Source organism: Pleurodeles waltl, chromosome 4_1 (assembly GCF_031143425.1).
Source record: "Pleurodeles waltl isolate 20211129_DDA chromosome 4_1, aPleWal1.hap1.20221129, whole genome shotgun sequence".
Lineage (NCBI taxonomy): Eukaryota > Metazoa > Chordata > Amphibia > Caudata > Salamandridae > Pleurodeles > Pleurodeles waltl.
This window is the reverse complement of record NC_090442.1, coordinates 714,288,215-714,313,519: the sequence shown is the minus strand read 5'-3', so window position 1 is coordinate 714,313,519 and position 25,305 is coordinate 714,288,215. Positions and strand designations below refer to the sequence as shown.

Sequence of the window (25,305 nt, the reverse complement as noted above, 5' to 3'; positions counted from 1 at the left end):
GGCAACCTTGGGCTCCCATTTCTACACATTCACACAAGTAGTCCAGCACTTCTAGCTGTGAAAATGCAATCATCTTTTAGCATGGTATCAGAACTTCAGGAACTTTCCAAACAAAATTCTCCACAATTGTCCCCACACCTGGAATATCTAATCCAGTATCATGAAAAATAACGTCAAAGGAATACAACTTCAAGCCAGAGTTATTTGGCATTAGTACCTCACCCCACACAAATCACTGAATCAATCTTTTATGCAAATGAACCCCAAATGGGGATAGCACACTACAAAAAAATAAAACAAAAATAGTTGTTCAAATTTTATTTAACAAACCTTATAAATTCATATTTTAACACATTTTTATGCAACATGTACAAAAGTTAAGTGATTTAGATTCAATGGGTCTTACCCCTATATCAGCAAACATAATTTAACATTGGTTATTTAGAGGAGTGAAATAGTCTGCTTTCTAAAAGAACTAGACATAAATAGCAAAAAGTGCTACCCAAACATACAGGGGCAGAATTTTCAGCTACTCTGTATGTTAAATTCAGTACTCATCATTCTCACTATCAGCATTACCAGTAGACTCTGCTCCCACTTCTTCATAATCTCGCTCAAGGGCAGCCATGTCTTCCCGGGCTTCAGAGAATTCCCCCTCCTCCATTCCTTCACCAACGTACCAGTGCACAAAAGCCCTCTTAGCAAACATCAAATCAAACTTGTGGTCAAGCCGGGCCCAGGCTTCAGCAATAGCTGTAGTGTTACTTAACATACAGACCGCCCGGTAAACTTTAGCTAAGTCTCCCCCTGGGACTACAGTTGGAGGTTGGTAATTAATTCCCACCTTGAACCCAGTGGGACACCAGTCTACAAACTGGATGGATCTTCTGGTTTTAATTGAAGCTATTGATGCATTGACATCTTTGGACACCACATCCCCACGGTACAGCAAGCAGCAGGCCATATATTTCCCATGACGAGGATCACATTTTACCATTTGGTTTGAGCACTCAAAGCAAGAGTTGGTGATTTCTGGCACTGAGAGCTGCTCATGGTAAGCCCTTTCTGCAGATATAATGGGAGCATAGGTGACCAGTGGGAAATGAATTCTAGGGTATGGCACCAAGTTTGTTTGGAACTCAACAAGATCAACATTCAGTACTCCATCAAATCGGAGGGAAGCAGTAATGGAAGACACCACCTGTCCAATCAATCGGTTTAAGTTGCAGTAGGATGGATGGTCCACATTTAGACTGTTCTTGCAGATTTCAAAAATGGCCTCATTGTCCATCATGAAAGAGCAGTTAGAATGTTCCAGCGTTGTGTGGGTGGTTAGAATCGAGTTATAGGGTTCCACCACCGCAGTAGAAACCCGTGGAGATGGGTAGATGGAAAATTCTAGAACAGCTTTCTTGCTGTAATCCACCGAAAGCCGCTCCATCAGCAAAGAAGTAAATCCAGAACCTGTCCCTCCTCCGAAGCTGTGGAAGACCAGGAATCCCAGGAGACCGCCACATTGGTCAGCCTGTAGAAGACACAAACCATCTGAATGAAAAATCAACCAGCCTGCAGACACAAAATAATTAAGAATAAGTCTAGCTCATTACAGTTTCCCCACATTACGTTGAAATTGTTTTTAAAAGCGTGTTTAAATGCGCAACAAATCTACTTTCCTGTATGAATTGCTATTTTACATTATGACAAAGAAACCCCATCCACACTTGAACAGTACCCTCATCTAGGAAAACACATGAAATTTAATTTTCACAGACCAAAAAACGAGGACAAGTGATTAACTTCAACTTTTGCAGAATTAATGTAGGGCAAACTATTTTTGAAGTGCACAAAAGCACTTTCTGGCAGAACCACACCCGAAAAAAAGGGCTGCTATACAAGTCCCATTAGTTCACCAATCGCAAATCACCACCATGTCTTATTTTAATACCATGCACCAGAGGAAAGAAGAGCTTAATTTGTAAAGCTCTATAAAGAACTTCCTTCGTCTTATTATAAAACATTACCTCTTGGGCTTTTGTCAGCTCTTTTCTTGCATTAGGGCATTACAATCATACAGGAGAAAGAGTAAATTACCCCCATAATTCCCCAAATAAAGGTGTCAATATTTGTAAAAAAGAGAATCCTCCAATTGTCTTCTACCCAGTTCTTGACTACTTCCATTATTTTATGAATGCAAGATTTGTTCACTTGGCTCCCTCTATGCTGGCGGCACAACAAGAATTTGGTTTCTATTAGTTTTTTGTTTTATCGGTTGTACACACTCTACATCACTGAAAACAACAATGTCTGCTCCTATTAATTTTGTGATGGCATGGTAGCGTTTCAAGCTGCATTTCATAACACTATCCAGCTTCATCATCCAGTAGGATTTCTCTGTCCAATGTAATGCCTTGCTGAGCGCAGGTTTGAGGGGCCCTTCTTCAAACAACTACAGTGCAATGAACTCTGGAAAGTCAGAAGGTCCACAACGGCTCAATGATTTTCAAGAATTCAAGGCCCAGAGATGGAGCCTTACTGAAACAAGCTTGAAGAGTTTCCCTTAAAAGGGTGCCCATGGTTAGGGAAAAGATGTGGTAAGAGGAAGGTTCATACAATTGAGACAACCACTCCTGTATGGTCTTTCTTATGGAAGCCTTGCCACAACAATGAAGTGGATGGATTCAACCGGATATTTTTTCTTTATACGATATCCCTCCATGTTAACATTTATTCCTGGTCCGTGAGGGAAAATTACATCCCTGACTGAAAACTTTGGAAAAGTACATGATGGTGCAGCCTTCCCACTCCAAAAATGTTACATGTCTATGCATTCCTTAAGAGAACTTCAGATAAGCCTAAGTGCCCACCAACTACCCAATAGCTCAGTGTCAGTAGGGAAAAAGCAGGTGCCACATACATGGACCAGGAGTGAGTCAATCCTGCAGGAAGTCATTTACATTCCTGAACTGAGAACCTGTTTGCAACATCAACTCGCCACCTGAATTTTGGCCTTGTAGGCAGATTTCCAGCTCCATTTAAAGAGGAAATATTAGTGGACTTGGAAAATGGAACACTACTTTTTCCCCAAACTGGGAGCCGTGGCTCCCTGGTGCACCATCAAAACTAGCCAGGTGCGCCGCACACAGTTTGGGAACCACTGAGCTATTTCCAGTTCGGACACAATAAAACTACAGCCAGTGGTTCCCAAACTGTGTTTTGATGGCGCACCAGGGAGCCGCGCTACCAGTTTGGAAATTGTTGACACTTTGCTCCCCATGCACATTCTCTTTTCCTGGGTGAGTGACCAACATAAAACCCTGAAGGGAAAAATCTTAACGAAATAGGGGTGTTCTACACAATGAAAAGTTGTAAGTGGAGAAAAATAAATACTAGAAGTTCAGAAAATACTGTACACAGTGCAATACTAGCATGGAAAACTGAAGAATTGCTCTTGCTTGGGCTAAGTGCAGACGTACATTTATACAAGGAGCAACACTCTACAGATGTGTCTGACTTTGGTGCATCCAAAACCAGTCACAAGGGGCTATATACATAGGACCTCACTATCCTGGGTGCTTCAAGACTAAATTAAGACACAGGATTCTTCATCTGGCTTCAAGCAAGCTCTCTGTACCAGGTGCATCTGTGACAAGCCCAACTAGATTCCTTTTCGGCAATCATGTATACGAGGGTAAATTATTTGGGAGGTTTTCAATTATTCTGGTTTGGTTTCAAAACCTTTGTGGGCAGATCTGGTTTCTTCTTCTCTGTTCTGCACTTTCACTGGGACCGAACAGTTTGGTGCATTCCACAGAGCAAAATATTGTACTCTGGCTACTGCTTTAGAAGAACTACAGCCATTATGGTGGGGCAAGGTGTTGTGGCAGAGATTTTAGGACTCAGCCAGCTTAGGTCTGCCTAGATGTTGCATGTGCCCAAGCACAACATTAGCTATTGGTGCAAGTGTTAACATCATGGCATGAGACAATTACCCTGCAGCCCAGGAGCAGTTTAAGACACTAGTTCGGCTTTTTCCAGAGGCGTCAGATGTCTGCTGCTCACATAGGCCTTTCTGGTGGGAAGGGACAGAAAAAATAAAGTCACAGTCATGTGCAGCAAAGTGCAGTTCAGTGGACTGTTAGCATGCGAGGAGGGCTACCTACACACGTTCTTACAATGGCTGGATGCAAGTGTTCAGATCATGAGCACTCTGGATTAGAAGCTGCAGTGTGTGCATAGGAACATATTCCTCAGAATCTACAACGTTGTTGCAAGTGTGTCCCTCATGGTTGTATTAATCAGCAAGTGGTTATGTATTCATACTGATGTGCTGTTGCATTAGCAACAGCAATAGATGCTCTGGTAACATTGTCCCTCTTGTTCTCGCAACTTTCACCTGCCAATATTGTGCTAAACTTAAATTACGAGGAACTGTGAAGTGCAAATGTATGGAATGAACATGCTTAGGACAGTCAGTCCACTTAGTCTCTGAAATATTTTGTAGCCTATGTGGAGGGGAAAAAACAAAACAAAAAAAAAAAACACGTTATAGGAATGTCACATTAAATGACTCAATTTCAGACCTTGCCCATAACACTGTTTTCAAATTATATGGGCAAGCCAAACTATTTTCAAACCCTACATCTCTCCTTCACTATTCGAGTTAGGCAAGGACAAGAATGGTGAAAATGAAAAGGTATAGAAAAAAGGGATGGTAATAAAACTGGAGGCCTTACTCAGTGCTGGCTGAAAAGCATTCTGTGCCATTTCCTCCTGGCCATCAAACCTCTCAAACTCAGGCAGCAAATGGGATGTTTGTGAACACAAGAGGAGGATACTAAAGAAAAAACTGGTGAGGATGAATTTAAGGTACTGAAGGCATCTTCCAATTTTACTGTCACCCTTAATGGTGTTTCAGTCAGCTTATAGACTCAAGAGCTCCACTTATCTTCTAGTCACGAAGACAAGAACAGATAAGTGATCATCAAGGATCAAGATTGGGTTGCCCAAATTTAGGTCCGGAGGTTAGAACACTGTTGTAGGACACACTCTTGCAGTTGACCAGACTTTATACTAGTTTCCTCCATACTTCAATACAATGTTTAAAGAAAATTGAGCTGAATGCATTATTCTAGTAACAGATTTGAAATTGTATTACCATCAAAGGCTACTGTAATTGTTGCCACTTCAGACTTCACTTTGAAAATTAGGTTGATTTGCTTGCAAACTGTTGGAGAAATGTTTGGAAAGGCAGGTGAGAAGGGGTGGCAGGAGGGGGCATCACAATAGAAATTATTTTGAGGAATGTGTATGTGCGGTCAAGTCTACTAAAGAAAGATGGAGGATCAATTCCAAAAAGCCTTGTATATCAATTTATATCTACTCACACGAAATAAAAGCGTGTAACCTACATTAGTTGAACTGTCTTCAAGGTAAGCTGCAAACAAAAAGGACCTCTTTCTCATGGTCAATTAATTCTCATGCCCTGTGCTGTCAGTACGATCTGTATTTGTTGAATATTCTCAGAACTCAATGACAGATGTCAGGCGTCCTTGATACAATGGGTACTCAAATGAGGAGCTCTGAAGGGACTCTAGGTCCAGAGTTATAGTGAACTGCTAGCTACATTTGCCAGTTTTATTTGGTTGATGAACCTTTCTCCACTCATCCTCAAACTGAGACAGTTATTCTTCCCTGTTCAAGTATCTAACTTGATACCTAGGGTGCTCCCATTATATGCTCTGTATGAATCTATCAATTGTGCCAGGCCCAATACCACTCAAATTGCAAAGTTGCCACAGTGCATCCCCACCCAACCTTTTGACAAAACACAACATGGTCCTCTAGTTTCAGAACTATTCGTGGTTCTATCTGCTACCAAAATCTTGGACGCTGTAATGGCCACTCAATTGAGAAATTATGTTAAAACTAAATATGCCTCCTTGATGTGCTTCTGGTTTCCTTCAGGAAAAACCAAGGAACATGCAGTCATCCCCTCTATTTTGCATGACTTGCAGCCAATCCTAGTATATGTGGCATCAGCACCTGAATTTATGGGATCTGTCAGTTTCCATTTCCCTCAACTCTCATTTTAAGGCATTGAGCTTCAATGGTTCACTTGAACTAACTGTGCTCTAGGTGGTATGTATCCCCTTTCCGCTACAAGTGGAGTCTGAAATGTAGGGTCTCATATGGGACTGTTTAATGAGCCTCAAACTAATTTCTTTCCTTCCCCAAGGTTTCCACTTTCACATGAATAAAGAGGCTATCCAGATTGTCCTAAAGTAGAGCACTGACTAGGGGGCACGAATTGGTGATTAAATACAAACCAAACGTGTGAGGGAGGTACAGGGCTGTTAGGGCAAAGACTGGCTCAATCTGAATTGATGAAACTTATATGATAGTAAATGCTTTCAATATAGAACTTTGGGGCCACCTTTACGGCCTACAGAACAAGCCAAATACTCTTGAAACACACACATTTAGAAACAAGAGTTTCAGGTTTTGAAGCTAACTTTTCTTTGGCCTTCGTACTGCTGCAATATGCTTACCCAATAGGTAAAATTACAGAGAGGCTGTTGGCATGGTAAAAGAAGAGAGGGTCAATAAAGTGTCAATTTCTTATTGCAGTGCATTGAGACTTACATAATAGCATGACAAAAGCACATTCATTACAAAATTGATGCGGAAAAGGACATCGAGTTTCCACGAATGTCGGATTATGTGATCCATTGGCAATTCAGCAGCTTCACATTGTAGCAGTGATGTATTACTCCCTGAATTAAAGGTAGCACTAAGAGCAACATGCAGTTGTAGAGGCATTTAACACAAGTCCAAAGTTGCTCACTGAGCTCATCGGCATGTAGAATTGTAGTGGATAAGCACTATATTGTTTTAATGGAACAAAAAAAAAAAAAAGAAGATTTTTTACCAGTGTTTTGAACATACGTTCCTCATTTCGTCCACTATCCTAAAGTCATCCAGTTTCCAGGAGCAATGCCCATCAGAAAGGGACGTGCCTGATTAAAACAGTTGCAAGGTCCAGCTGAAATCATATGCCACCAGGAAACAGGACATCAGTTGCTGTTTGTAGATTGAATGCATTACCTTAAATGACATCATAAGGCCTGTGTTGCAATAACTATTCAGATGATGTTTTGTTAAGTCTATTGCCAGTAACATCCAGAGGAAGTCCAAGTACCCTGAATGGTGTACTGCAAATGTAGTCTTGTGCCACATTAATTAATATCTAGCATTGAGCCACAGTCAACAGAGTATATTTAGTGTGAGAAGGTTAGTTGCTGGGTCAGTCTACAAGGGCTTGGTCTACCAGAAGGATCCCTGTGATCTTGTCATGGGAGCAAGGGAGATGCTGGTCAACAGGACGCATGTCCTTCGAACCGAATGCCCCCAAACACCTTTGATTAAGCAGAACCTTCAGTAGATTAGGATGGTCCAGATAATCATTTAAATGCCCTACAAATAAGAGGAATCCTAGTTTGATCTGTGGATCAGACTCTTCGTTATTTAGTTAAGTGGTCCCTATTTCCTTCCCTTGACCACCCACCTTCATGATTGTTATTCCTGTGTTGGCATCAACCTTACCAAAAGTAGACTTGCACCTCGATTTTCAGCACCCTTATCTATGCATATAGTGTAAACATCCTAACGCTTTATAAATTGTTTCACCACATAGCTCTTTAGGTCTAGAAGCCACCTAATGTACACCCAGGAGTTACCCACTAAAGACTCACTCTGCTGGCAGGGAACCATACTGTGGCTTGTACCTACAAATGAAAGCAACGGTCCCAGATGCAGATGTGGCATGCAAGATGAAACACATGCTACAGGGCTAGTGAATTCAAACTACACACAAATGTCAGTGTGGATAGCCAGATCAGAATAAAAGGCCTTACGCTCAATTGGAGGAACAGACCTCATTCATCACTCATTGTGGCCCACTATTCCTCAGACACTACTTAGTAACTAAGGCACCTTCATAGATGGCACCCTTCCCATCTTTCCTTCGAGTCAGCAAACAATATGCACAGAGCCTGTAATGGAGGGACCTGCAAGCCAGTGTTGTGGTCCACTGGATGGCATGGTGCTCCTAGAGCCCCTCAATAGGAAATCTGTTGCTAGGACTAAGAGTGCCAGTTGTGCATGATTCATCACACCTGGACAATGGAACAGGTCCCATATATACCCTTCACACTCCTGGTTTGGTATTCTCATTAATGAAGCCTGTGTGAAGCTGCTTGGCCAACTACTGCTTAGAATTAGACAAATTTAAATCGGAAGTTTTAAGGGGGGTAGCTAGCGGTACCTGCGTTTGATGCAGCAAGCTGCAGGACACACGGCTGGGCAAGCCTCCCAAGTTTGCAAACTTAGTATTTATGAACAGAATGCATTTAAATCAAGAAAAGGGTGCTCAATAGAAGACTTCCTTAGACTCATTTGAAATTAATACAGTGGAGCCAAATTGAACAGCTAACACTCCTTGAAACCTGCAGTACTATCAGTACTCACTGGATAGAGTAAAACCTTCAGACTATATAACGGTTGAATGGCTTTACTGAACAGATTTGTAAGTGCAAGGAGTTGCATATGGAATTTGTGGTAGGAAGGGATCACTCGGTGGTCATTTGGATATGGGACATTAAATCTATCTGCTTGTAAGCCAATCTCTTTGGAAGCTGTATATTGCCCAAACTACCAATTTGCAACACAGGTGATCGTTTAGGTATATACAAATCTGACAGATGGGAATGAAATGTAATTACCATATTGGAAAAACAGCTGATCTACACATGACAGTGAAATGATTAACAAAGTCCATCTTTAAAGTTGGGAATTAGGGAAGCGAGAAGAAATTTGAGTGCCAAAGCAGTCATGGGAATGCAGAGCCAGAACTCACAAAACAAAGCTATAGAAAGTAACATTCCCATCTGAAAAATGGAGGGGGGGGGGAGGCACATGAAAGTTTAAAATACCCAATGGTTGAAAGCAATTGAGGGGAAAAGGATATATACTATAACATAATGTGTATCTGTAAAGCCCAAGTTCACCCACTGGGGCCAGCTTGACCCTTAATTATATATATATAATTATATGTATATATATACACATATATACATACACACACACACACACACAGGATTACAGCTACAAATGAATAATTGGAGGCAGCCATGCAACAAGCACAGAATATTCCTGTTTTTTAATTATTCATAACCTGCAGTGGTGAGCTCAACTCCTTCAACTGTTCTTTGCATGGATAGCAGAGTTTGGATGCCTTGCAAACTCATGGAGAGTAGCAGGGAGCAAGTCTATCTTTAAGAAGGGAGAAGAGACATTCATAACACTTGTTATCTTCATTGAACACAACTGCAAAGATCTGTGGTGGAATGGCATTAACACGGCTTCAGAGAAAAGCTCATTCTCTTTGAGCAAGCTTGATTTAGGTATGAGCACAGCATGGCAGATCAAGAATGGCACCGGACAAAGTTGGCATCAACACTGTAGAAACCGTTGCTGCTTCCAAGCGGTCTTTGAATAAGTAGGCAGTGCACTTGTCAAGCCAGGACTAGTTAATTACACATTCCAGTAGGCAGTATTTATGATTGATTTCCACTGAGAGAAGAGATTCCTGGTTGGACTGGAAGCCTGAGAACTGGGGACATTGTTAAAAAATAAAATGGCTTGAAGCTGTACTTTGTTCTGGCACTAATCTTGTTACTCTCATCTGTTGCCCCCCACTCCAGCCTACCTATTGAATGCCAAGTCATTTCCTCAAAGTGGGAGATGGGCTGTATGCTGTCCCAAAGGATTGCAAAACGAGTCACTAAAATAAGCTTTAAATAAACATTAATAAAACAAAGACCTTGGTATTTAGGAATAATGTAAAATACTGTGTCCCCCTCCAGAGTGGAGAAGGTATGGAATATGGGAGTTTTGACTCCTAGGTCTACATGTGCCTCCTCTTCACGAAATCTTTGGCAGTGCATCTGTTGGCCTGCTGCTAAAACTCTATGGTGGAAAACCAAATCATTACATTTATATGAAGCACAGCTGCTGGTAACAAGCAGGGTTTAGATTTTGATCTTGTTGAAAGCAGATATTTACACATCATTGGCCTTCTTAATATCTTCACAACATGTAGTGTCTTGTAAAGTACTTTATTACAACCATGATCTCCAGGGCAGCCACACAAACACCACTGGAATAACTGTCCAACTCAGAATACTCTTACATACATTCTAGTTGCATTATAATGGAGACTCATATATAACAAAGACAATGCAATACTACATTAACCAACATACCACAAATCTCCCTTTTTCCAAAGAATACACAAACGAATATTAATTATTAGGCTATGCTAAACTAAAATAACCAGTATAGGCTGAAACAACTTAATTACTAAAAATACATAAAACAAATCTTAAAATGCATCAACACATTATTCAGTTTCAGGTTCAGTAATGTCTCTGCAAAAATCTATCTATGTTGGTACTATTCTGAGCACAGCCAGACTGAAATGTTGTGCTCAACACATGTATATTCTCTAAATTTTACATTTCCCTCACCATTTCCACTTTCAACATCCATCAACCAGTAACTGAACCCAATACTATGTTGTGGCGACCCAACATTTGTTCCTTTTCTGTATATGGAGATGTAAAACATTATGATCACTCAATCTTACTGCATTACAAAAAGTTTCTATCAAATTTAAGGTTTGTGAAAATCTACAATCACCTTTCCTTATCTCTTATCAAAATCACTCACTTTTATTTTTGCAATTTTACTAATGAATTTTACATGTTTGCTTTTGTACACATATGTGCTTGTTTGATAATATTCTTCACTACTCATGGTGCAGACTATTTGCCTGTAGTTTGACATCCACTATGTTTTCCTTCAAAAATAGAGTTCTTCCTTCCATTAATTCTGAAGGACTGTCACCAGTACTGATACAGGGTGAGATCCTGGATTACCATATAGAATATGTCGGACTTCTTTTCCCCAACATTACTATTCCTTGCTATCTGGATTATCCCCTCGAGGGCTACTGAAGCCTTTTACTTTGTCATTTCCTTCAGATGAGAGACAGACCTGGTGCTGTATTTGATACCATTCTTTCTAAATAAACCTTTGAAAAATATCAGACCTAAATTGTGTACCATTGCCACTAATAATGCATTTGGGAAAGCCTTCTCTCACAAATAACTTATCTAAGAACTTGAAAAGTGTTTCAATCTTTCCCTTTAACTCCATTTCTGGCCACAAAAGGATCAATTACCATTATACAATATATACCAACATTGTTTCTGTCTAAATTTGGCCCCATTAGTCTAAGCCGAACTTTTCCAATGGCATGATAGGACTATTGATGGAACACACTAAACCGGAATCTAAAGTCTTGGGTCTTATCTAAATTACCACACTCCAATTATCCTTTCAATGTATTTATCTATATTGATTTTTCATTTTTTTTTGTTTTAAATGATACCAAAAGTCCTTCATGGCAAATGTTTAGTAATTTATCTCTCAACAGTTTTGGAGGAATGATCTGACTGATCAATACTTTGTATCTTCTATATATATTTCACTTCTTACTTCCCAGGATGTTAGTAATCCTTTATCAATATTCTGTTTCAGCCACCCTCCTTCTTTGATACATTTGGTACTATTATCTCATTTGGTACCCTCATTCAAAATCCTTGGGCATTTATCCACTTCTTAATGGGTATACTGTCAACTGTTCTCCCAAATCACTGACATGCACAAACTATCCCATTCAATTTTAGTTACGTCTTTAAAACAGACAAAGGTAAATTGACTGAGGCAACCTGCAACCTTATTCTTTAACCCAGAAGATATTGCACATTGTAATTATGGACAGTATAATCGACATGAATGCTAGCCATTGTGATGCATTGAATAACACTTTAGTGGAAAGAGTTTGTAGAGTGGGTTTGTGATCACAATGGATCACTGGAGAACCCCAAGTGTAATATTGTAAGCATTACAAACCCCAATCACAGGCTAGAGTCTCATTCGACCACGGAATACTTTCTCCAGTTGGTGTAAGTGAATACGAGTCAAATGCAATTGTTAATTCATGGCCATTCTCATAGATTTGTGACAATACAGCCCACAGGCCTCAATAACTGTCATCAGTAGTGACTCTACTATGATCCACCTGGTCAAAGCATTGTAATGGTGGAGCTAGGCAGAGGTCTTTGACAGGCCAAAAAGCTTTATGGCTTTCTGTGGGCCACTCAAATTTATATTTATTCTTGAGAAGTTGTCTAATTAGAAAGGTGTTGCTTGAAAATTTGTGTTCAGACTTAGAAGTGAAGAAGTCCAAAAAAATGCTCTTTCATCATCTTTACTTTGGGAACGCTTGCATTTTCTATGATACCAAACAGTTCCTTCTTAGGTTTTATACGATCACAACTAACTGCTTGACACAGGTACGTAACACTGTCATTGAGTTTACATGCTGTGCTTCGCTGTAAGGAGTTTTTTCTAACCAAGATATCCAATACGGTTTTCAAAGTCTTGTCATGTCCCAATTTGCTCATTTTCATCAAAAAGATGTCAACCTATGGAATACGGCTGCAGCAGATACTAGCCAAACAGTACTGTACAAATTGAAAACAACTGAATAGTACAGTGAATGCTTGTGAAGTTTTGCTATTGGGATGCAAGCGTACCTGGTGATAAGCAACTGCAGGATCTAGTGATGTAAACAATTGATGCCTTCTCGAAAGCAAAAACAAATTTGAGTTGTCAGCAGAATCCCATAGTGTTTGCTCTATCAAAGAAGACATACACATGGCCCTGCTGAGCTGGGCTTTACATTTGAGTATTTAAATGGGAGTAGATTACTAGGGGGAAAATGCAAAAAATAAAAAATAAAAAACACACACCAATGTCCTTCAGCATAAAGACTTGTTATAGGCTGGAAGGTTACAAAATGCAATAATAAGAACCCAAGAAGGGTAATTCAAGAGAGCTTCCAGCAAACGTGTGGTTTACAAAGCAGGAACAACAAATTAAAGCACGTCTAAAGGCAAATAGAAAATGCAAGTAGAAGTGACTGTGTTGTATTTGTCAGAGAAAAAAAAAAAAAGAAGATCAATAGCAAGAACCGACTGACACCTTCAGTTCTCTATAAATATTTGGAATAAGTTCAAGATCTGAATTTAAGTGTAAGCCTTCAAACTTCATAACTGGCTAGGTCCCCAGCATTGCTCTCAGCAGTTTTCGGGGGGTTTCCAGGCAGCCCGCACTGCCGCCTCCCCACAGACAGGTTTCTGCCCTCCTGCTGCTTAGCCTGCTCAAGCAGAGGGAGGCAGAATAAAGGACTTCCTTTGGGAAAGGGAGTCAACTCCCTCTGCTTCCGGAAACAGGTGTTACATGGCTTGGGAGTGGTAACCTCCCCAAGCCACTGCTATGCCTATAAGGGCACATTTGGTGCCCTCCTTGCGTAAACTGGTTTCCACCAGTCCAGGGACCCCCGGTCACTGCTCTGGCGTGAAACTGGACAATGGAAAGGTGAGTGACCACTCCCCTGACCATCACCACCCCAGGGGTGGTGTCCAGAGCTCCTCCAGGTGGCAACTTGAATCTGCCATTTTGAATCCAAGGTGGGCAGAAACCCCTGGAAGCATCCGAGTAGCCAGGTGACTTCACAGCCCCCACCTGATAAGTGGGGACCCTGCTAAGTGACAAATCCCCCTTCCTGGGCTATTTAAGGTCTCACTTCAGGGTGGGTCTTCAGCTTTGATGTGCAAGATTCCAGCAGTACTCCTCTTCATCATTTACTTCATCTTCTGGCCACTGGACTGCAAATGGACCCTCGAGGAACAGAAAATCTGCAACTCCAGCGACGACTCCTCTTTGAAACATTGTTTCTCCAGCTCCTTCCAGCTACTGCAACATTTCCCTTGCTGTGCATCCACTGACGGAGACAAGTCTTCAGCCTGCACAAGAAGCAAGAAGGAATCTCCTTGGAGTGAAGGAGTCACTCTCCTGCATCCGCAGGCACCAACTGCAACGACGTCTGGCTGCATGAATCTGCTCTCCTGCAAAAAGCTGTGTGGATCCTGCAACATGTGTGGTGGTCTGGAGTGGTCCCCTGGTCCTCTCTACAAGCTGTCCAACTTGGGAGATGGTGAGCCCTTGCCTCTCCTTGCAGGACAGCACCCTTGTGCACTGCGACTCTTACAGATGCCAAGGCTGGTTTGTTCCTCCTCCTAGGGATCTACAGGCTCCGTGTAGCCCCGGCCTGCAGCACTTTTCCCTGCAAAGCACAGTCCCCGGCCTGCTGCTCCAGCGATGTGGACTCCTCTCCAGGTGTACTGAGTGGGCCTCACTGCGACTCCTGTCCCTGCTACAGGTCTTCTTCTTCTGACTCTCCTCACTGCTGAGGGTCACCCTGGACTCCCCTCCCTGGGTTGAGTTCCCCCCTGGACCTTGCTGGTCCCCAGCAGCTCTGCAACTCTTCATCTGCGACTTTCAATTTTGCAAATGCTTGATGGTGGTTTTTCCACACTACTGACTGACTGCAACTCTTCTTTTATCGTGGGACATCATCTGCATCACTTCTGGAACTCTTCTCCTGCTCCAGCGCTGTACAGCTGACTCCTTGTCTTCACCATCGACCTGGTCCTGCAACTTCAGAAGGGTGGGTAGTGGCTCCTGCCCCCAACCGGACACTCCAACTGGACTTGGTCCCCTTCATTTCCAGGTCCTCTTCTGCCAGGATCCACCTTTGGTTTCTTTCAGTCTTTCCAAAGCTTACCTGTGGGTTTTTTTTTTTGGGGGGGGGGGGGGGGGGGGGGAGAGAGATACATTATCTCTTCTCTCCTGGTTGCTGGGGGGGTGGGGGGGGGGTGCACCCTGGTACTTACCTTTGGGGGTTCCTAGTTCTGCCAACTCTCCTCTACAGATCCTACTTACTTGGGGGGGGGGGGGGGGGGGAGGGGGGAGAAGAAACCTGTCTCTCACAATCAACGTAGTATATGATTTGGTCTCCCCCACCTAGGGTCTTCATTATTTTCTGTTATTTCACTGTTTTCTACTGCTTTTATGCCAATCTCTGACTTCTAATGTGTGTATAATAGTGTGTTTACTCACCTTCTAGTGGAGTATTGCCTAGTACTTTAGTATTTGTGTTACAAAAATAAAGGGACTTTATTATAGTAACACTGTGTGGTTCTTTCATGTGTTTAAGAACTGTGTGACTATAGTGGTACTGCATAAGCTTAGTCTTAGCTCATCCACAGCTACCTCTAGAGAGCCCTGGCTTCCTAGACACTGCTTACACCTCACTAATAGGGGATACCTGACCTGGTATAAGGTGATAAAAAAAATAAGGTGCTCACCACACACCAGGCCAGCTTCTTACAACATTATGCTAGACTCAGCCACAATAACCCATTTCAGTACAGCATAGTGACCTGTAAGATATATTGATGAGTTTCCTTAACTGGAGATGGGGTACGGTTGCACTTGCCTCATTTGTGACCAGTCTCTACAGTAACTCTAAAGGACTCAAATTCACTTTTCAATATAGCAGAGAAGAGATCCCTTTCCTAGACCTAATGATCAAAGCACACAATGGTACATTATAAATAAATGAAACTATACCACAAGCCGACAGAAAAGAACACTCTTTTAGCCTACTCCAGTCATCGCAGGGCACTACACGACTCCCTTCCCTGCTCCCAATTTCTCAGAATTAGAAGAAACTGTTTTTTCAAATACGATTTCTTTAGGGAAGCTGAAACTCTAAAACCTAAATTGTTAGCGAGAGGGTACTCGCGCAAACTGATTATTAGATCCATTAAGAGAGTGGCAAAGCCCAAGGGAGTCATTGTTGATTCCTAGACTAAGAGACGATTCATGCAAGATGGTGTGCATGGCCACTTTCTCACCCATTTCAAAGCAAGTTAAGAAAGCAATTTAATGCCACTGGAATTTTCTTAATGCAGGTGATTTAACCATTGAAAGACCATTTTTTCCATTCCGCAAAAATAAGAACATTAAAGACCATCTAGTGAGAGCATGCCTACCCTCCTCCAACACAACTCACACTTTACATGAGATGATCCCTTTGTTGTACCACAGAAAATGCAGTAATTGCAGTGTGTGTGAGGTCACAATTGAGTCAAAGGAATTTGCATATAAAAATAATCAAAACAACTTTTACATTTCACCAACTGTGACACTGCAAATGTAATCTACTCAATGTTCTGTCCCTGCGGCCTTGTTTATGTGGGGTGGGGGCACACAAAGTCAGAATCAATATAGGCCAGCATAGAAGCCAACTGAGATGCAAAGTGGCACATGCACCTTTGGTAGAACATTTCAAAATGTTGAACCACAGCGTAAATGACTTGCGATGACGGACTGATGGAGTGAAAATGCCAGAACATGGAGGTGACCTCGCAGCGATTCTCAACAAAGAGGAACTGAAATGGATCCTGAAAACAGGCTCCACAGTGGCCTCAACTAACTCGAGGACTGGACCTCTGGCATAAGACTTCCCTCCAAGACTGTTACATTATAGCTGCAGTACTGTGTGCCTCTGACTTGAAAAGAGATCTGTTTGGTGTACTGTTTACACTTAAGGGAATGACAGAATTAATATTCTACTTTTTACTCGTATGCATGTCTCATTGCGAGAACTCCGCCTGCACATTCCCCAGCTAGCTTTTCTGGGTACATGTAATGGCATAATTAGTTTATTATGACTCTTGAATCTTCGTAGCAATTGGGCACTATGCTAGTTTAGCTTTGCACCCCTGGTACGTGGCATATTAGGCTGGTGGCTCTCTACCTGCAAGACCCATATAAAAACTAGAACATGTAGCTTTTTGCAGATTAGAAAACGGTTTTCAGCGTATTTAACTTCTAACTAATTTAGCCATGCACCAGCAATACATGGTGTACTACGCTGATGGTTCTCTATCTGCAAGATCGTGCGAATATTAGGAAATGTCTTCTCTCTTTTTTTGTGTGCATATTATGTGTGTTTAATTTAACTGTTATTAGTTTTCGTTTGCAAGTTCGTTTTTGTTGAATTTAATTTTCTACATAATGTGGCTCGCTCCACTACTACACTGATATCAGATTTTCTGGTAATAGGTCTTTTTTGGAAACTGTATTCTCAATATCCTCTCCGCTTATTATATTTTTCACTTCATCACCAGCTGCCTCCAATATGGTCCCCGCTTAACTATAATATACTTGGGACTTCTTATCTTTAGCTCCTCTTCTATTTTTATACCCTATTTACTCGGTTTGATGAGGTCCCTCATGGTGCACCACAGTAAGCTCCAGCGCCAATTATTGCATGCATGGCATTTTGGCTTCTGTTCCATTAGCCAGTCTAGTTTCTTCTTATTGGGAATTCTTCTGGTATGTTTATTTACAGGGAAGCCCTCTTTGCTGCCTGCCATGCTCCCAAGATGGCACTAGCTCAGGGTACGACTCACTAGGATTTCCATCATGTTTGATACTCAGGTTTTTATTTATCAGGCACATGCTGCACTGACGCGATGTATAGAACTCTTTCCCATAGAGCACGGTGACTACCCTGTTTAATAATTCTAACCCCCTGTTTTGTTTCACAGAGTTTGTATTAAGTTGGCTACAAGTGTCCTGAATTAAGTGTTATCCAGGTTAGTGACTTTTAGGAATTTTCCCTTTGAGGCCCTCTACTTTTCTGGATAGATATGTATTTTATATTCAGAATTCAGACTCTGAAGCCCTTCAACCCAGAAAGTCTAATTCTGGGGAAATGTCGGTCTTACAGATATTCCCTTTTGAATGACGCCCTATTTGAATATCTTCCCTCAGCTGTGACCGTGGCTGAAATTCACTTTTTTTTTTTTTTTTTTAAGGTATTCTTCCACCTCACTTTTAGTGGACCACATAATCCCAGGCACATATTCTAAATATGCTAGAATGTAGCACTGCCTGGTATGTTTTGAGATATTAGGGCATTTACGATCGTTCATGTTGGAAACATGTCCTTTAACTCTCTGCATGGCACTCACTCATTGGGAACCACATCAACTCTTTGATGGTCCACCTAGATTACCTATTCAGTACACTACACAAAATTTCCAGCAAACAGCACGTCTTCATCACAAGTGAATTACAGTTATTCTTTGGATTAAGAGCCTCAAATGCATAATCAGAACTTTTCTTTCTCCTTCCTCTCTCTGCTTTTCTTCCCTTAATTTTGCAGCTTGCAATGTGTATTCATTAATTTATTGTATATAAATTATGTAGCCAGGCAAATATTGTATTGTCCTGATGATCCCATATGCTTGGAGGATCGAAATGTCGACCAAATCACTGCGACACACATTCATTTATAAAATTGTTCTTTGGGTGCAGTAGTGTTTTCTTTTAATAAGAAATGTGATTTATTGATGAAGTAATTCTTGATGTCACAACCTTGTTCTTTTGCTGGTTTGATTGAGTAATACCTGCTATGGTGTGCCCTGTAGGAGTACACACCCTTAAAGGAACAGATTTAAACTTCTTCATACAAATAAAATTACTGATTGCTTCGAATTTTCCCTGTGCATCATTATTGTGCATTTAGGGCATTACTCTGGTAGGTCTTAGCTTATGGACCTTTGTTCCTTATAGCTTTACTACAAACCTCAGTCCCTAGGTATCCTTGGGTTCCCTTGTCTGTTTGAAACAGTACATGCTGAAGAGAAGGCCATAGATGAAAAAGGCTCATACCCGGGGCTTCAGTCTGGGTATCAGGCAGATGGGAATACTGCAGGCAGCCCCTAGAGCAATCTGGTCAAGGCCCTGCTAGGCTCACACTTTCCAACTCCACTTCAGGGCAACTTAAAGAAGACCTACATTTCTACCCCTTGTCCTATCGTATAAATGAATTAACTAAATGTAATATATACCACACAGCAGTAAGCAGTAATCCGTTAACAAAATAGCAAGATTTCAGTAGCCCTATGTGATTATTTCCACTCACTGCCCCATCTCTTACCCCAGTCTCCGTCCTAATAACCCCCCACCCCCACCACACACACAGTGCCATCAAGTACTAACAGAGAAGAGCATGTGAAAAAGTGTCCAACAATGGACAGTGGACTTAGCCTTTCCATTCTCCTCTGTGTGGTCACTCAAATGTTATCCCAGTTGCACTCCTCTGGTCACCCCACCAGGCAAGGTTTTAAAGTAAGTATCTGATGCCATGATAAGGCTGCAAATTAAGTATTTATCATTGCCCGATAGGCTGAAAACTAATTGGGCAGGTGATATCAATAGATGGGTTCAAGATGAGATCAGTCGCAACATGGTGTTTCGGTTCTAAGGACTCCACAGAGTACATCATAAATCTTAGCTCATCGAAGAGAGCAGATCATCTTCTGTGATCAAGGACAATAATTTACTCAGTCTGCAAGCAATCTCAGACTTTGGCCAGCCCTGGAAAGGATGACAAAAGGAGGAGGGAGAGCTAGAAAATGTGCTTCAAACCAGCAATTTTCTGATACATAAGTGGTGGCCTTCCTTTCTTCTCATGGCACTATCATTCATTTACGCCTCGTTCAATCCTTTTCCAGTCTGAAAAAGAACAAGCAGTCCCCATCCACCATTCTCCACTTATCACAGAAGAGCAGCATATTTAAGTTAGACATCCCTTATTTTGAAATAACTGTATTGAAGAACTCCAGTTATCATCAAACAGGTCATGTGGAATTAGAAAACAGGGTATTAGTACTTTCAAACTTACTGGGGACCAATCTCTGGATGGTCTGAAGAATGACATCCCTATCCATTCGATGAGAAGTTTGAAAATCACCACTTTTTGGGGACCCCCCCCCCCCCTCAACAGGACAGACTAACAACAGTTCTATGTGAAATCCTTGTTTTAAGAAACAGATCCAAGCCACGGGGTGTAGTATTTCAAATAGAACTCCTCTAGGGTTAAAAGAGCATGTACATAGTGCAGCAGTCTATAGTGCTGGCAGGTGTCTCATTCAGGGAAGGAGCATACATCACTATGTAGTGGTCCTCCATTCACCTCTGAGGAGTCAGATTTCTCAACACGAGACTGAAGAGATGCCAGGTGGGCCTCGTCAACTTGTGCCCTTAATTATTTACAATCTATTCAGCAACTTGTCACAGTGCAACCGAGCTTGGGGTTCACATCAGGCCCTTTGTGATGCCTTGTAGCACCTACAAATCTCTGCAACTCAGAATACAGTCCTGAATCTGGTCACATCCGTTCTCGCTGCCACAGATCACAGAGGACTGGCAGGACTGCCAGCAGCCAGTCCTAGGGAAAAACATCAGTACCCAGGTGTCCACTTGGCAGAGAGAGCAGATCTTCGATCAGCAGTCCCAGTATCCAATGAGCAGAGGAGTCAATGGTGACTCACCTGTTAGGAGTAGGCAGCAGTCTGATTGCATCCCCACATATGACAGCCACTGACCTTCACAAGGTACTGTTGTGTAGCCATTTTATGTATAGCTCCATGCACGTTAGTTTAACATACTAGGCTGCTGTGCACTTTGCCCTAGACATATTTTATTCAGCTTTGCACTGTTATTTTACAATAACCAGTTTTTACGGTCTTGTTTTAATTTCTATCACACTGTTTAGCTTAGTTCAGCACTGTGTTCTCAAATAATGCATTCTTGATCGCCTTGTGCTTCAGTCAAGGCTACAGTCTGGTACATTGCCGGTAAACGTGGTAGAAGTTTAGTCTCCAGCATTCGTAGAAAATACACATCCTTACGTAGGGACATTTTCTTAGAACATCTGCGTGTTAGTTATAAAAACACTTTCTAGTCCTAGTACACGTCAAGAGGGAGATTCCAGCCAGGGAACCACAACTGTATGCTGAATGCCCCGTTGCAGATGCAGATGCAGATTACAGGCCTTTGCTCAGGTATGAGGGTAGATGTCCTCCCGGGGGAACCTGAAAGGCAGGCTTAGAGATTAACATGCTGTGCTCAAAATATAAAACTGAGAGAGAGAATAAAATAGTGGCACCATGATCGCCTTATTCTTGTGTTTCACTCTCATCGTCACTATTTTAATATTACTGTGTTGTGTAGTTCTGGTTATTGCAGCTCACGCTTTGCTATCCAAAATGCAGTCGTTTTATTACACCAATCTTTAAAACTTATACTGCCTTTATTGTCATTTATATACGAGACCGCATTGTGTATGAGAGAACCGGTTGTGACCTGAGTGACCACGACTTCCCTGAGAAGTACTGATGTGTCATGCGCTCGGCTGCCCAATTGTCTCTGCCATTTGGGAGAGATGAGGCACTGCTAGTTAGCCGGAGCAAAACCCGGATTTGGAGTGACAAGCGTCATCCACCGTGGGTCAGACTCAGTCCCCCACATTGTGGGCGATCTTGCTGCTCAAAATCTGGTAGTCTCATTAAGATAATAAGAGCCTACGCGACAGTACAGGTGTTGCAGCCACTTACTCGATTATTCATTCCTGGCACAGCACAGTCCCACTTCTGCATTCACCAGGGATCTGTGCAAATCAAGTATGGAGGTATTTTTGTCGCACTTACAAAATACCACTTCCTGCAGGAATTCAGGACTGAGCCTGCCCCATTAGTTTAAATGTGATGGAAGCTTGGGGTTCCCAGTTTTGGGATTAAGTACCCCATTCTTAGCTTACTTAAAGTGTCATATTCTTAACAGAAAAAGTACATTAATTGGTATGCTGAAGGACATAAGAATGGTAATTAAGTGCATGCAAGTACATGACAAGCAAAAACAGGTCACTGAACAGAAAAGACTTTGTAATACAAGTTGCAACCTAAATAATCAACATTTTGCAAATGGCTGAGTGATATTGCACCCACTGATGTACATTTTGGATCCAGCAACCTTGAACTTTGTGACTGAGAAGGAAGAAGCTAACTTGCCATTTTTCTTATCCGGTCAACCACTGAATCAATGAGCTCCTTCCCAATGGTGTAGTGACCTCGTGCATAGTTATTGGCAGCGTCTTCCTTGCCGCTTATAAGCTGTTCTGGATGGAACAGTGAGCGGTATATCCCAGTTTTAATTTCATCTGTGGATCAAATGCAATAAATGTTTTAACAATTAGCTTCCAACTACGTAAATTAATGATCTGCGCAAATCACACATACAAATAAAGTCAGCTACAGAAAGTACAAAACGGACAGGGAAAGCAAAACTACTTACTACCAGCAGCATCTGAAAGTTGTAGAATTAGTTGATGCATCACTGATGGGAGAAGCAGGTGTGCTACATCCCACCATACAGTACACAGAAGGTAAAGACGTTTCCCTAAGGGTTTTATTGCTTTAATAACCAGAGCAGCAAGGCAAGCTCCAGAGAAAATGTCAGATATTATGAGCAACAGTACAACCAAATGATACAGTTAATAAAGATCCACACTAAATATAAGTTGCAAGATAACTAAGAAAAAAATAGACTCCTGCCCCCCCCTCAAAAAAAAAAAAAAAGAAAACACTAATCAACAAAGTTGTGAGGAATTAAGTGGAGATGCCCAGGAACGGCCAGTGCTGAGGATTCTATCACTACCACTAACAGTTACCTTATTACCCAACAGGTATATTCTTGAAGCCAAGCCAGCAAGGGTCAGGAACGTAACAGGAAGCCTCCTCCAAAGGAGAACCATATGGTATCAGGTAGTTCCAAGACACACGTGCTTAGTTACCCAAGCATTGACGGGTGTACCATGTCTTCAGTGTGCTTACAACCACTAAATCCAGCAACAGGAACCATACCTACTGCTTTAGAGAGTTATGGTTACAATACCCATGACTCATCAGTTAAAGCTAAAATGTGATCTCAAATGCTCTTTGGTAGGGCAATGTGTGTCTCCTGAAGAATTAGGCTCTCAATTTTTCCATAGGTCTGTATTCATGTACGACAGGTTTATGTTCTCCCTTGCCAACTCTAGATGTGTAGAGCATGGTATTGTATGGGCCAGGCACGGAATGATGCCACATGGAATGGATGCATGCGATTCCTCCCCCGGAGATATATTGGCACCATCTTTGTCTTGATCTGAAACAAGCACATATGCGTTTTGTTTTTTCTTTCCCAGTTTTTGGATGACCTTTAACTCCCCTTACAGATGTGTACACTATCCGTCAATAAAGGGACGTTTTGTGGCTATGGGATTTCCATGTATCATGAGTTTGGCTTCATTATCCATCACTACGGTGAAAGAAAGGTTTGCTGCACAGTAATATGTTACAGTCAAGCTTTTGTCTGCTGTTTCTCCCTTTCATACTTCTGTTGGCAAGGGGCACAACATGCCTGGTAAGGGCCTACCTGGCCAGTGTTGTGGAACATTATCTCACAGCACCCCTGGGATACTATCCACAGTGAGTTTGAAGCACAGGGTTGAGTTGAATACAGCTGGTGCATTATTTTCCTTGATTCATTGAAATGAATGCAGAGGATCATTAGAACATGGTCCAAACAATTTGAGCGGAGGGTCATTATGGATCCACTTGTTTGAGGGAAATGTTAGGTTGAAACCCTCTGGAGCTTAGCAGACGAAGTGCAGTGCGGTCATGCATCTCAGCTGACTTGCCAAAAACAAGGAATATTTTCCATTGAGGCAGTTGGGTACTAGACAACTTACTCTCTGGATCATTTCATGTCAAATGTTGGCTAGTGGGATGACAAAGAACAACTGTTTGTATTGGGATATACACCTATGCTCATTATAAATTTGTGATAATCATGAATAAGGCTCAAGTTCTAGTCAGTGATGCCTTTGAGAAGATCCTCTTTGGAGAACATTATTTATTCAAAAGCTTGATCATAACCATGTGCAGCCCGGAGCCTTTCTTACTGACTTGCTCGCTTGGGCAGGCAAATCCATACATGCACACATTTGGTTCATTATTTCTTGGGCCCCTACACCAATATTAAAGACACTGTGCTTGGGACACGTTCAAAGATTCATTGGTCAAGAAGATTTTTCTTCCTCCACCTTCCATTGAAGGTGAATAGGTACGGTGCAGTTGTTCTCCACAGTAGAACTGTCAACATCTCTGGCGAATTTGAACCCTAAGAATTGGAACACATCTGAAGCCTTCATCATGGTTTAAGCAAAGAGTAGGTTACATGGCATAGCCACTACATTGATGAGAGCTGTAACCCATCTGAGGCAGTAGAGGAGTGGCCCGTCATCCAGACACATTATAGAGGGGCACAATTATCTAGCATTCCACATGTAATTCATAGGAGACTTGGCACTGCACTGAACGACTTTGTAGGATGTCTATAGATCAAGCTTTATCATCACGGTCCTATTATGAGGCACTTATACTGCATCATTGTTCAACAGGAATGTGTGTGCAGAGCTGCATCAATTCTAAAGGTCTTGCTTCTTTTGCCGTCTGGTGAGAATCCGGCAGTCTCTTCTCTTTGAATTCCATTGAGGACCATCACTAGGATTATGAATGGGGTATAATGAAAAGGAGTCTGTGAGGTGCTCCTCACCTGTGCATTCCCCTCCGTTGGAAACATTATCTAGCATTGGCTGATAAATCAGAATTAAGTCCTCTCTAGGCTAAGTTGATGCTGGAATCTTGGATAGAGGTGGCCTTACAAAACTGTAACCACTCATTGGTAGTGAATGGCCCGAACCATCCATATGCATGCATTCGCACACTTAATGATATGGAGTAGACAGACCAAAAAAAAAAAAAATGGCACCATGATGTTTAGCTATATGGTCCAGTCTCCAATTAATCCTTACAGAAAACTCATTATACCTCTGAGAGGTTATGGAGGATTGGGTCGAGGGATTCTTCTTGCACGTGATGTAGATCCACTGGCACATTTCTATATGTCATAAGGGACTGCCCTCATCAAACTGAGTTATGAGCAGCAAAACGTTTCTGCTGCGGGTGGCGGCCCCATAGCTCTCACACCCAAGATCACTGCACTGGGAATATAGGAGGAGCTAAAGGGGCCTAAAAGTACTTGAACACTGATTGGGCAAGGCTGCCTAATCATGAAGTGAGACATTGCACAGAGAAGGAAAGAGGAGACTCCCGATCATGCCACAACTGGATGAAGGGGATGGATACCTGTGCTGTCCTGAAAGTAAGGTGTACAAGGCCTGGGGTTGCCCACAAACATTCTCAGACCTGGGGCTTCTTCAAGGGTATTGGGGGTGGGGGGGTAAAAATGCTTTCAATCTAGCATTATCCAAAACTTAACCTGATGTCAGCATTGCTTGTATTAACCGTT

General features: G+C 41.9%; 1 protein-coding gene across 1 annotated transcript in view; it reads right to left on the bottom strand.

Annotated features, from left to right (window-relative positions):
- Nucleotides 1-303: 303 nt before the first annotated feature.
- The window catches only part of LOC138288079 (tubulin alpha chain-like), a 68,954-nt gene continuing 43,952 nt past the window's right edge, over nt 304-25,305 (bottom strand). The window contains exons 3-4 of the mRNA XM_069229307.1: nt 21,963-22,111; nt 304-1,525 (exon numbers count right to left, since the gene is read on the bottom strand). Coding sequence (XP_069085408.1) covers nt 548-1,525; nt 21,963-22,111 — 1,127 coding nt within the window. The 3' untranslated portion in view covers nt 304-547. The remainder of the gene's footprint in view (nt 1,526-21,962; nt 22,112-25,305) is intronic.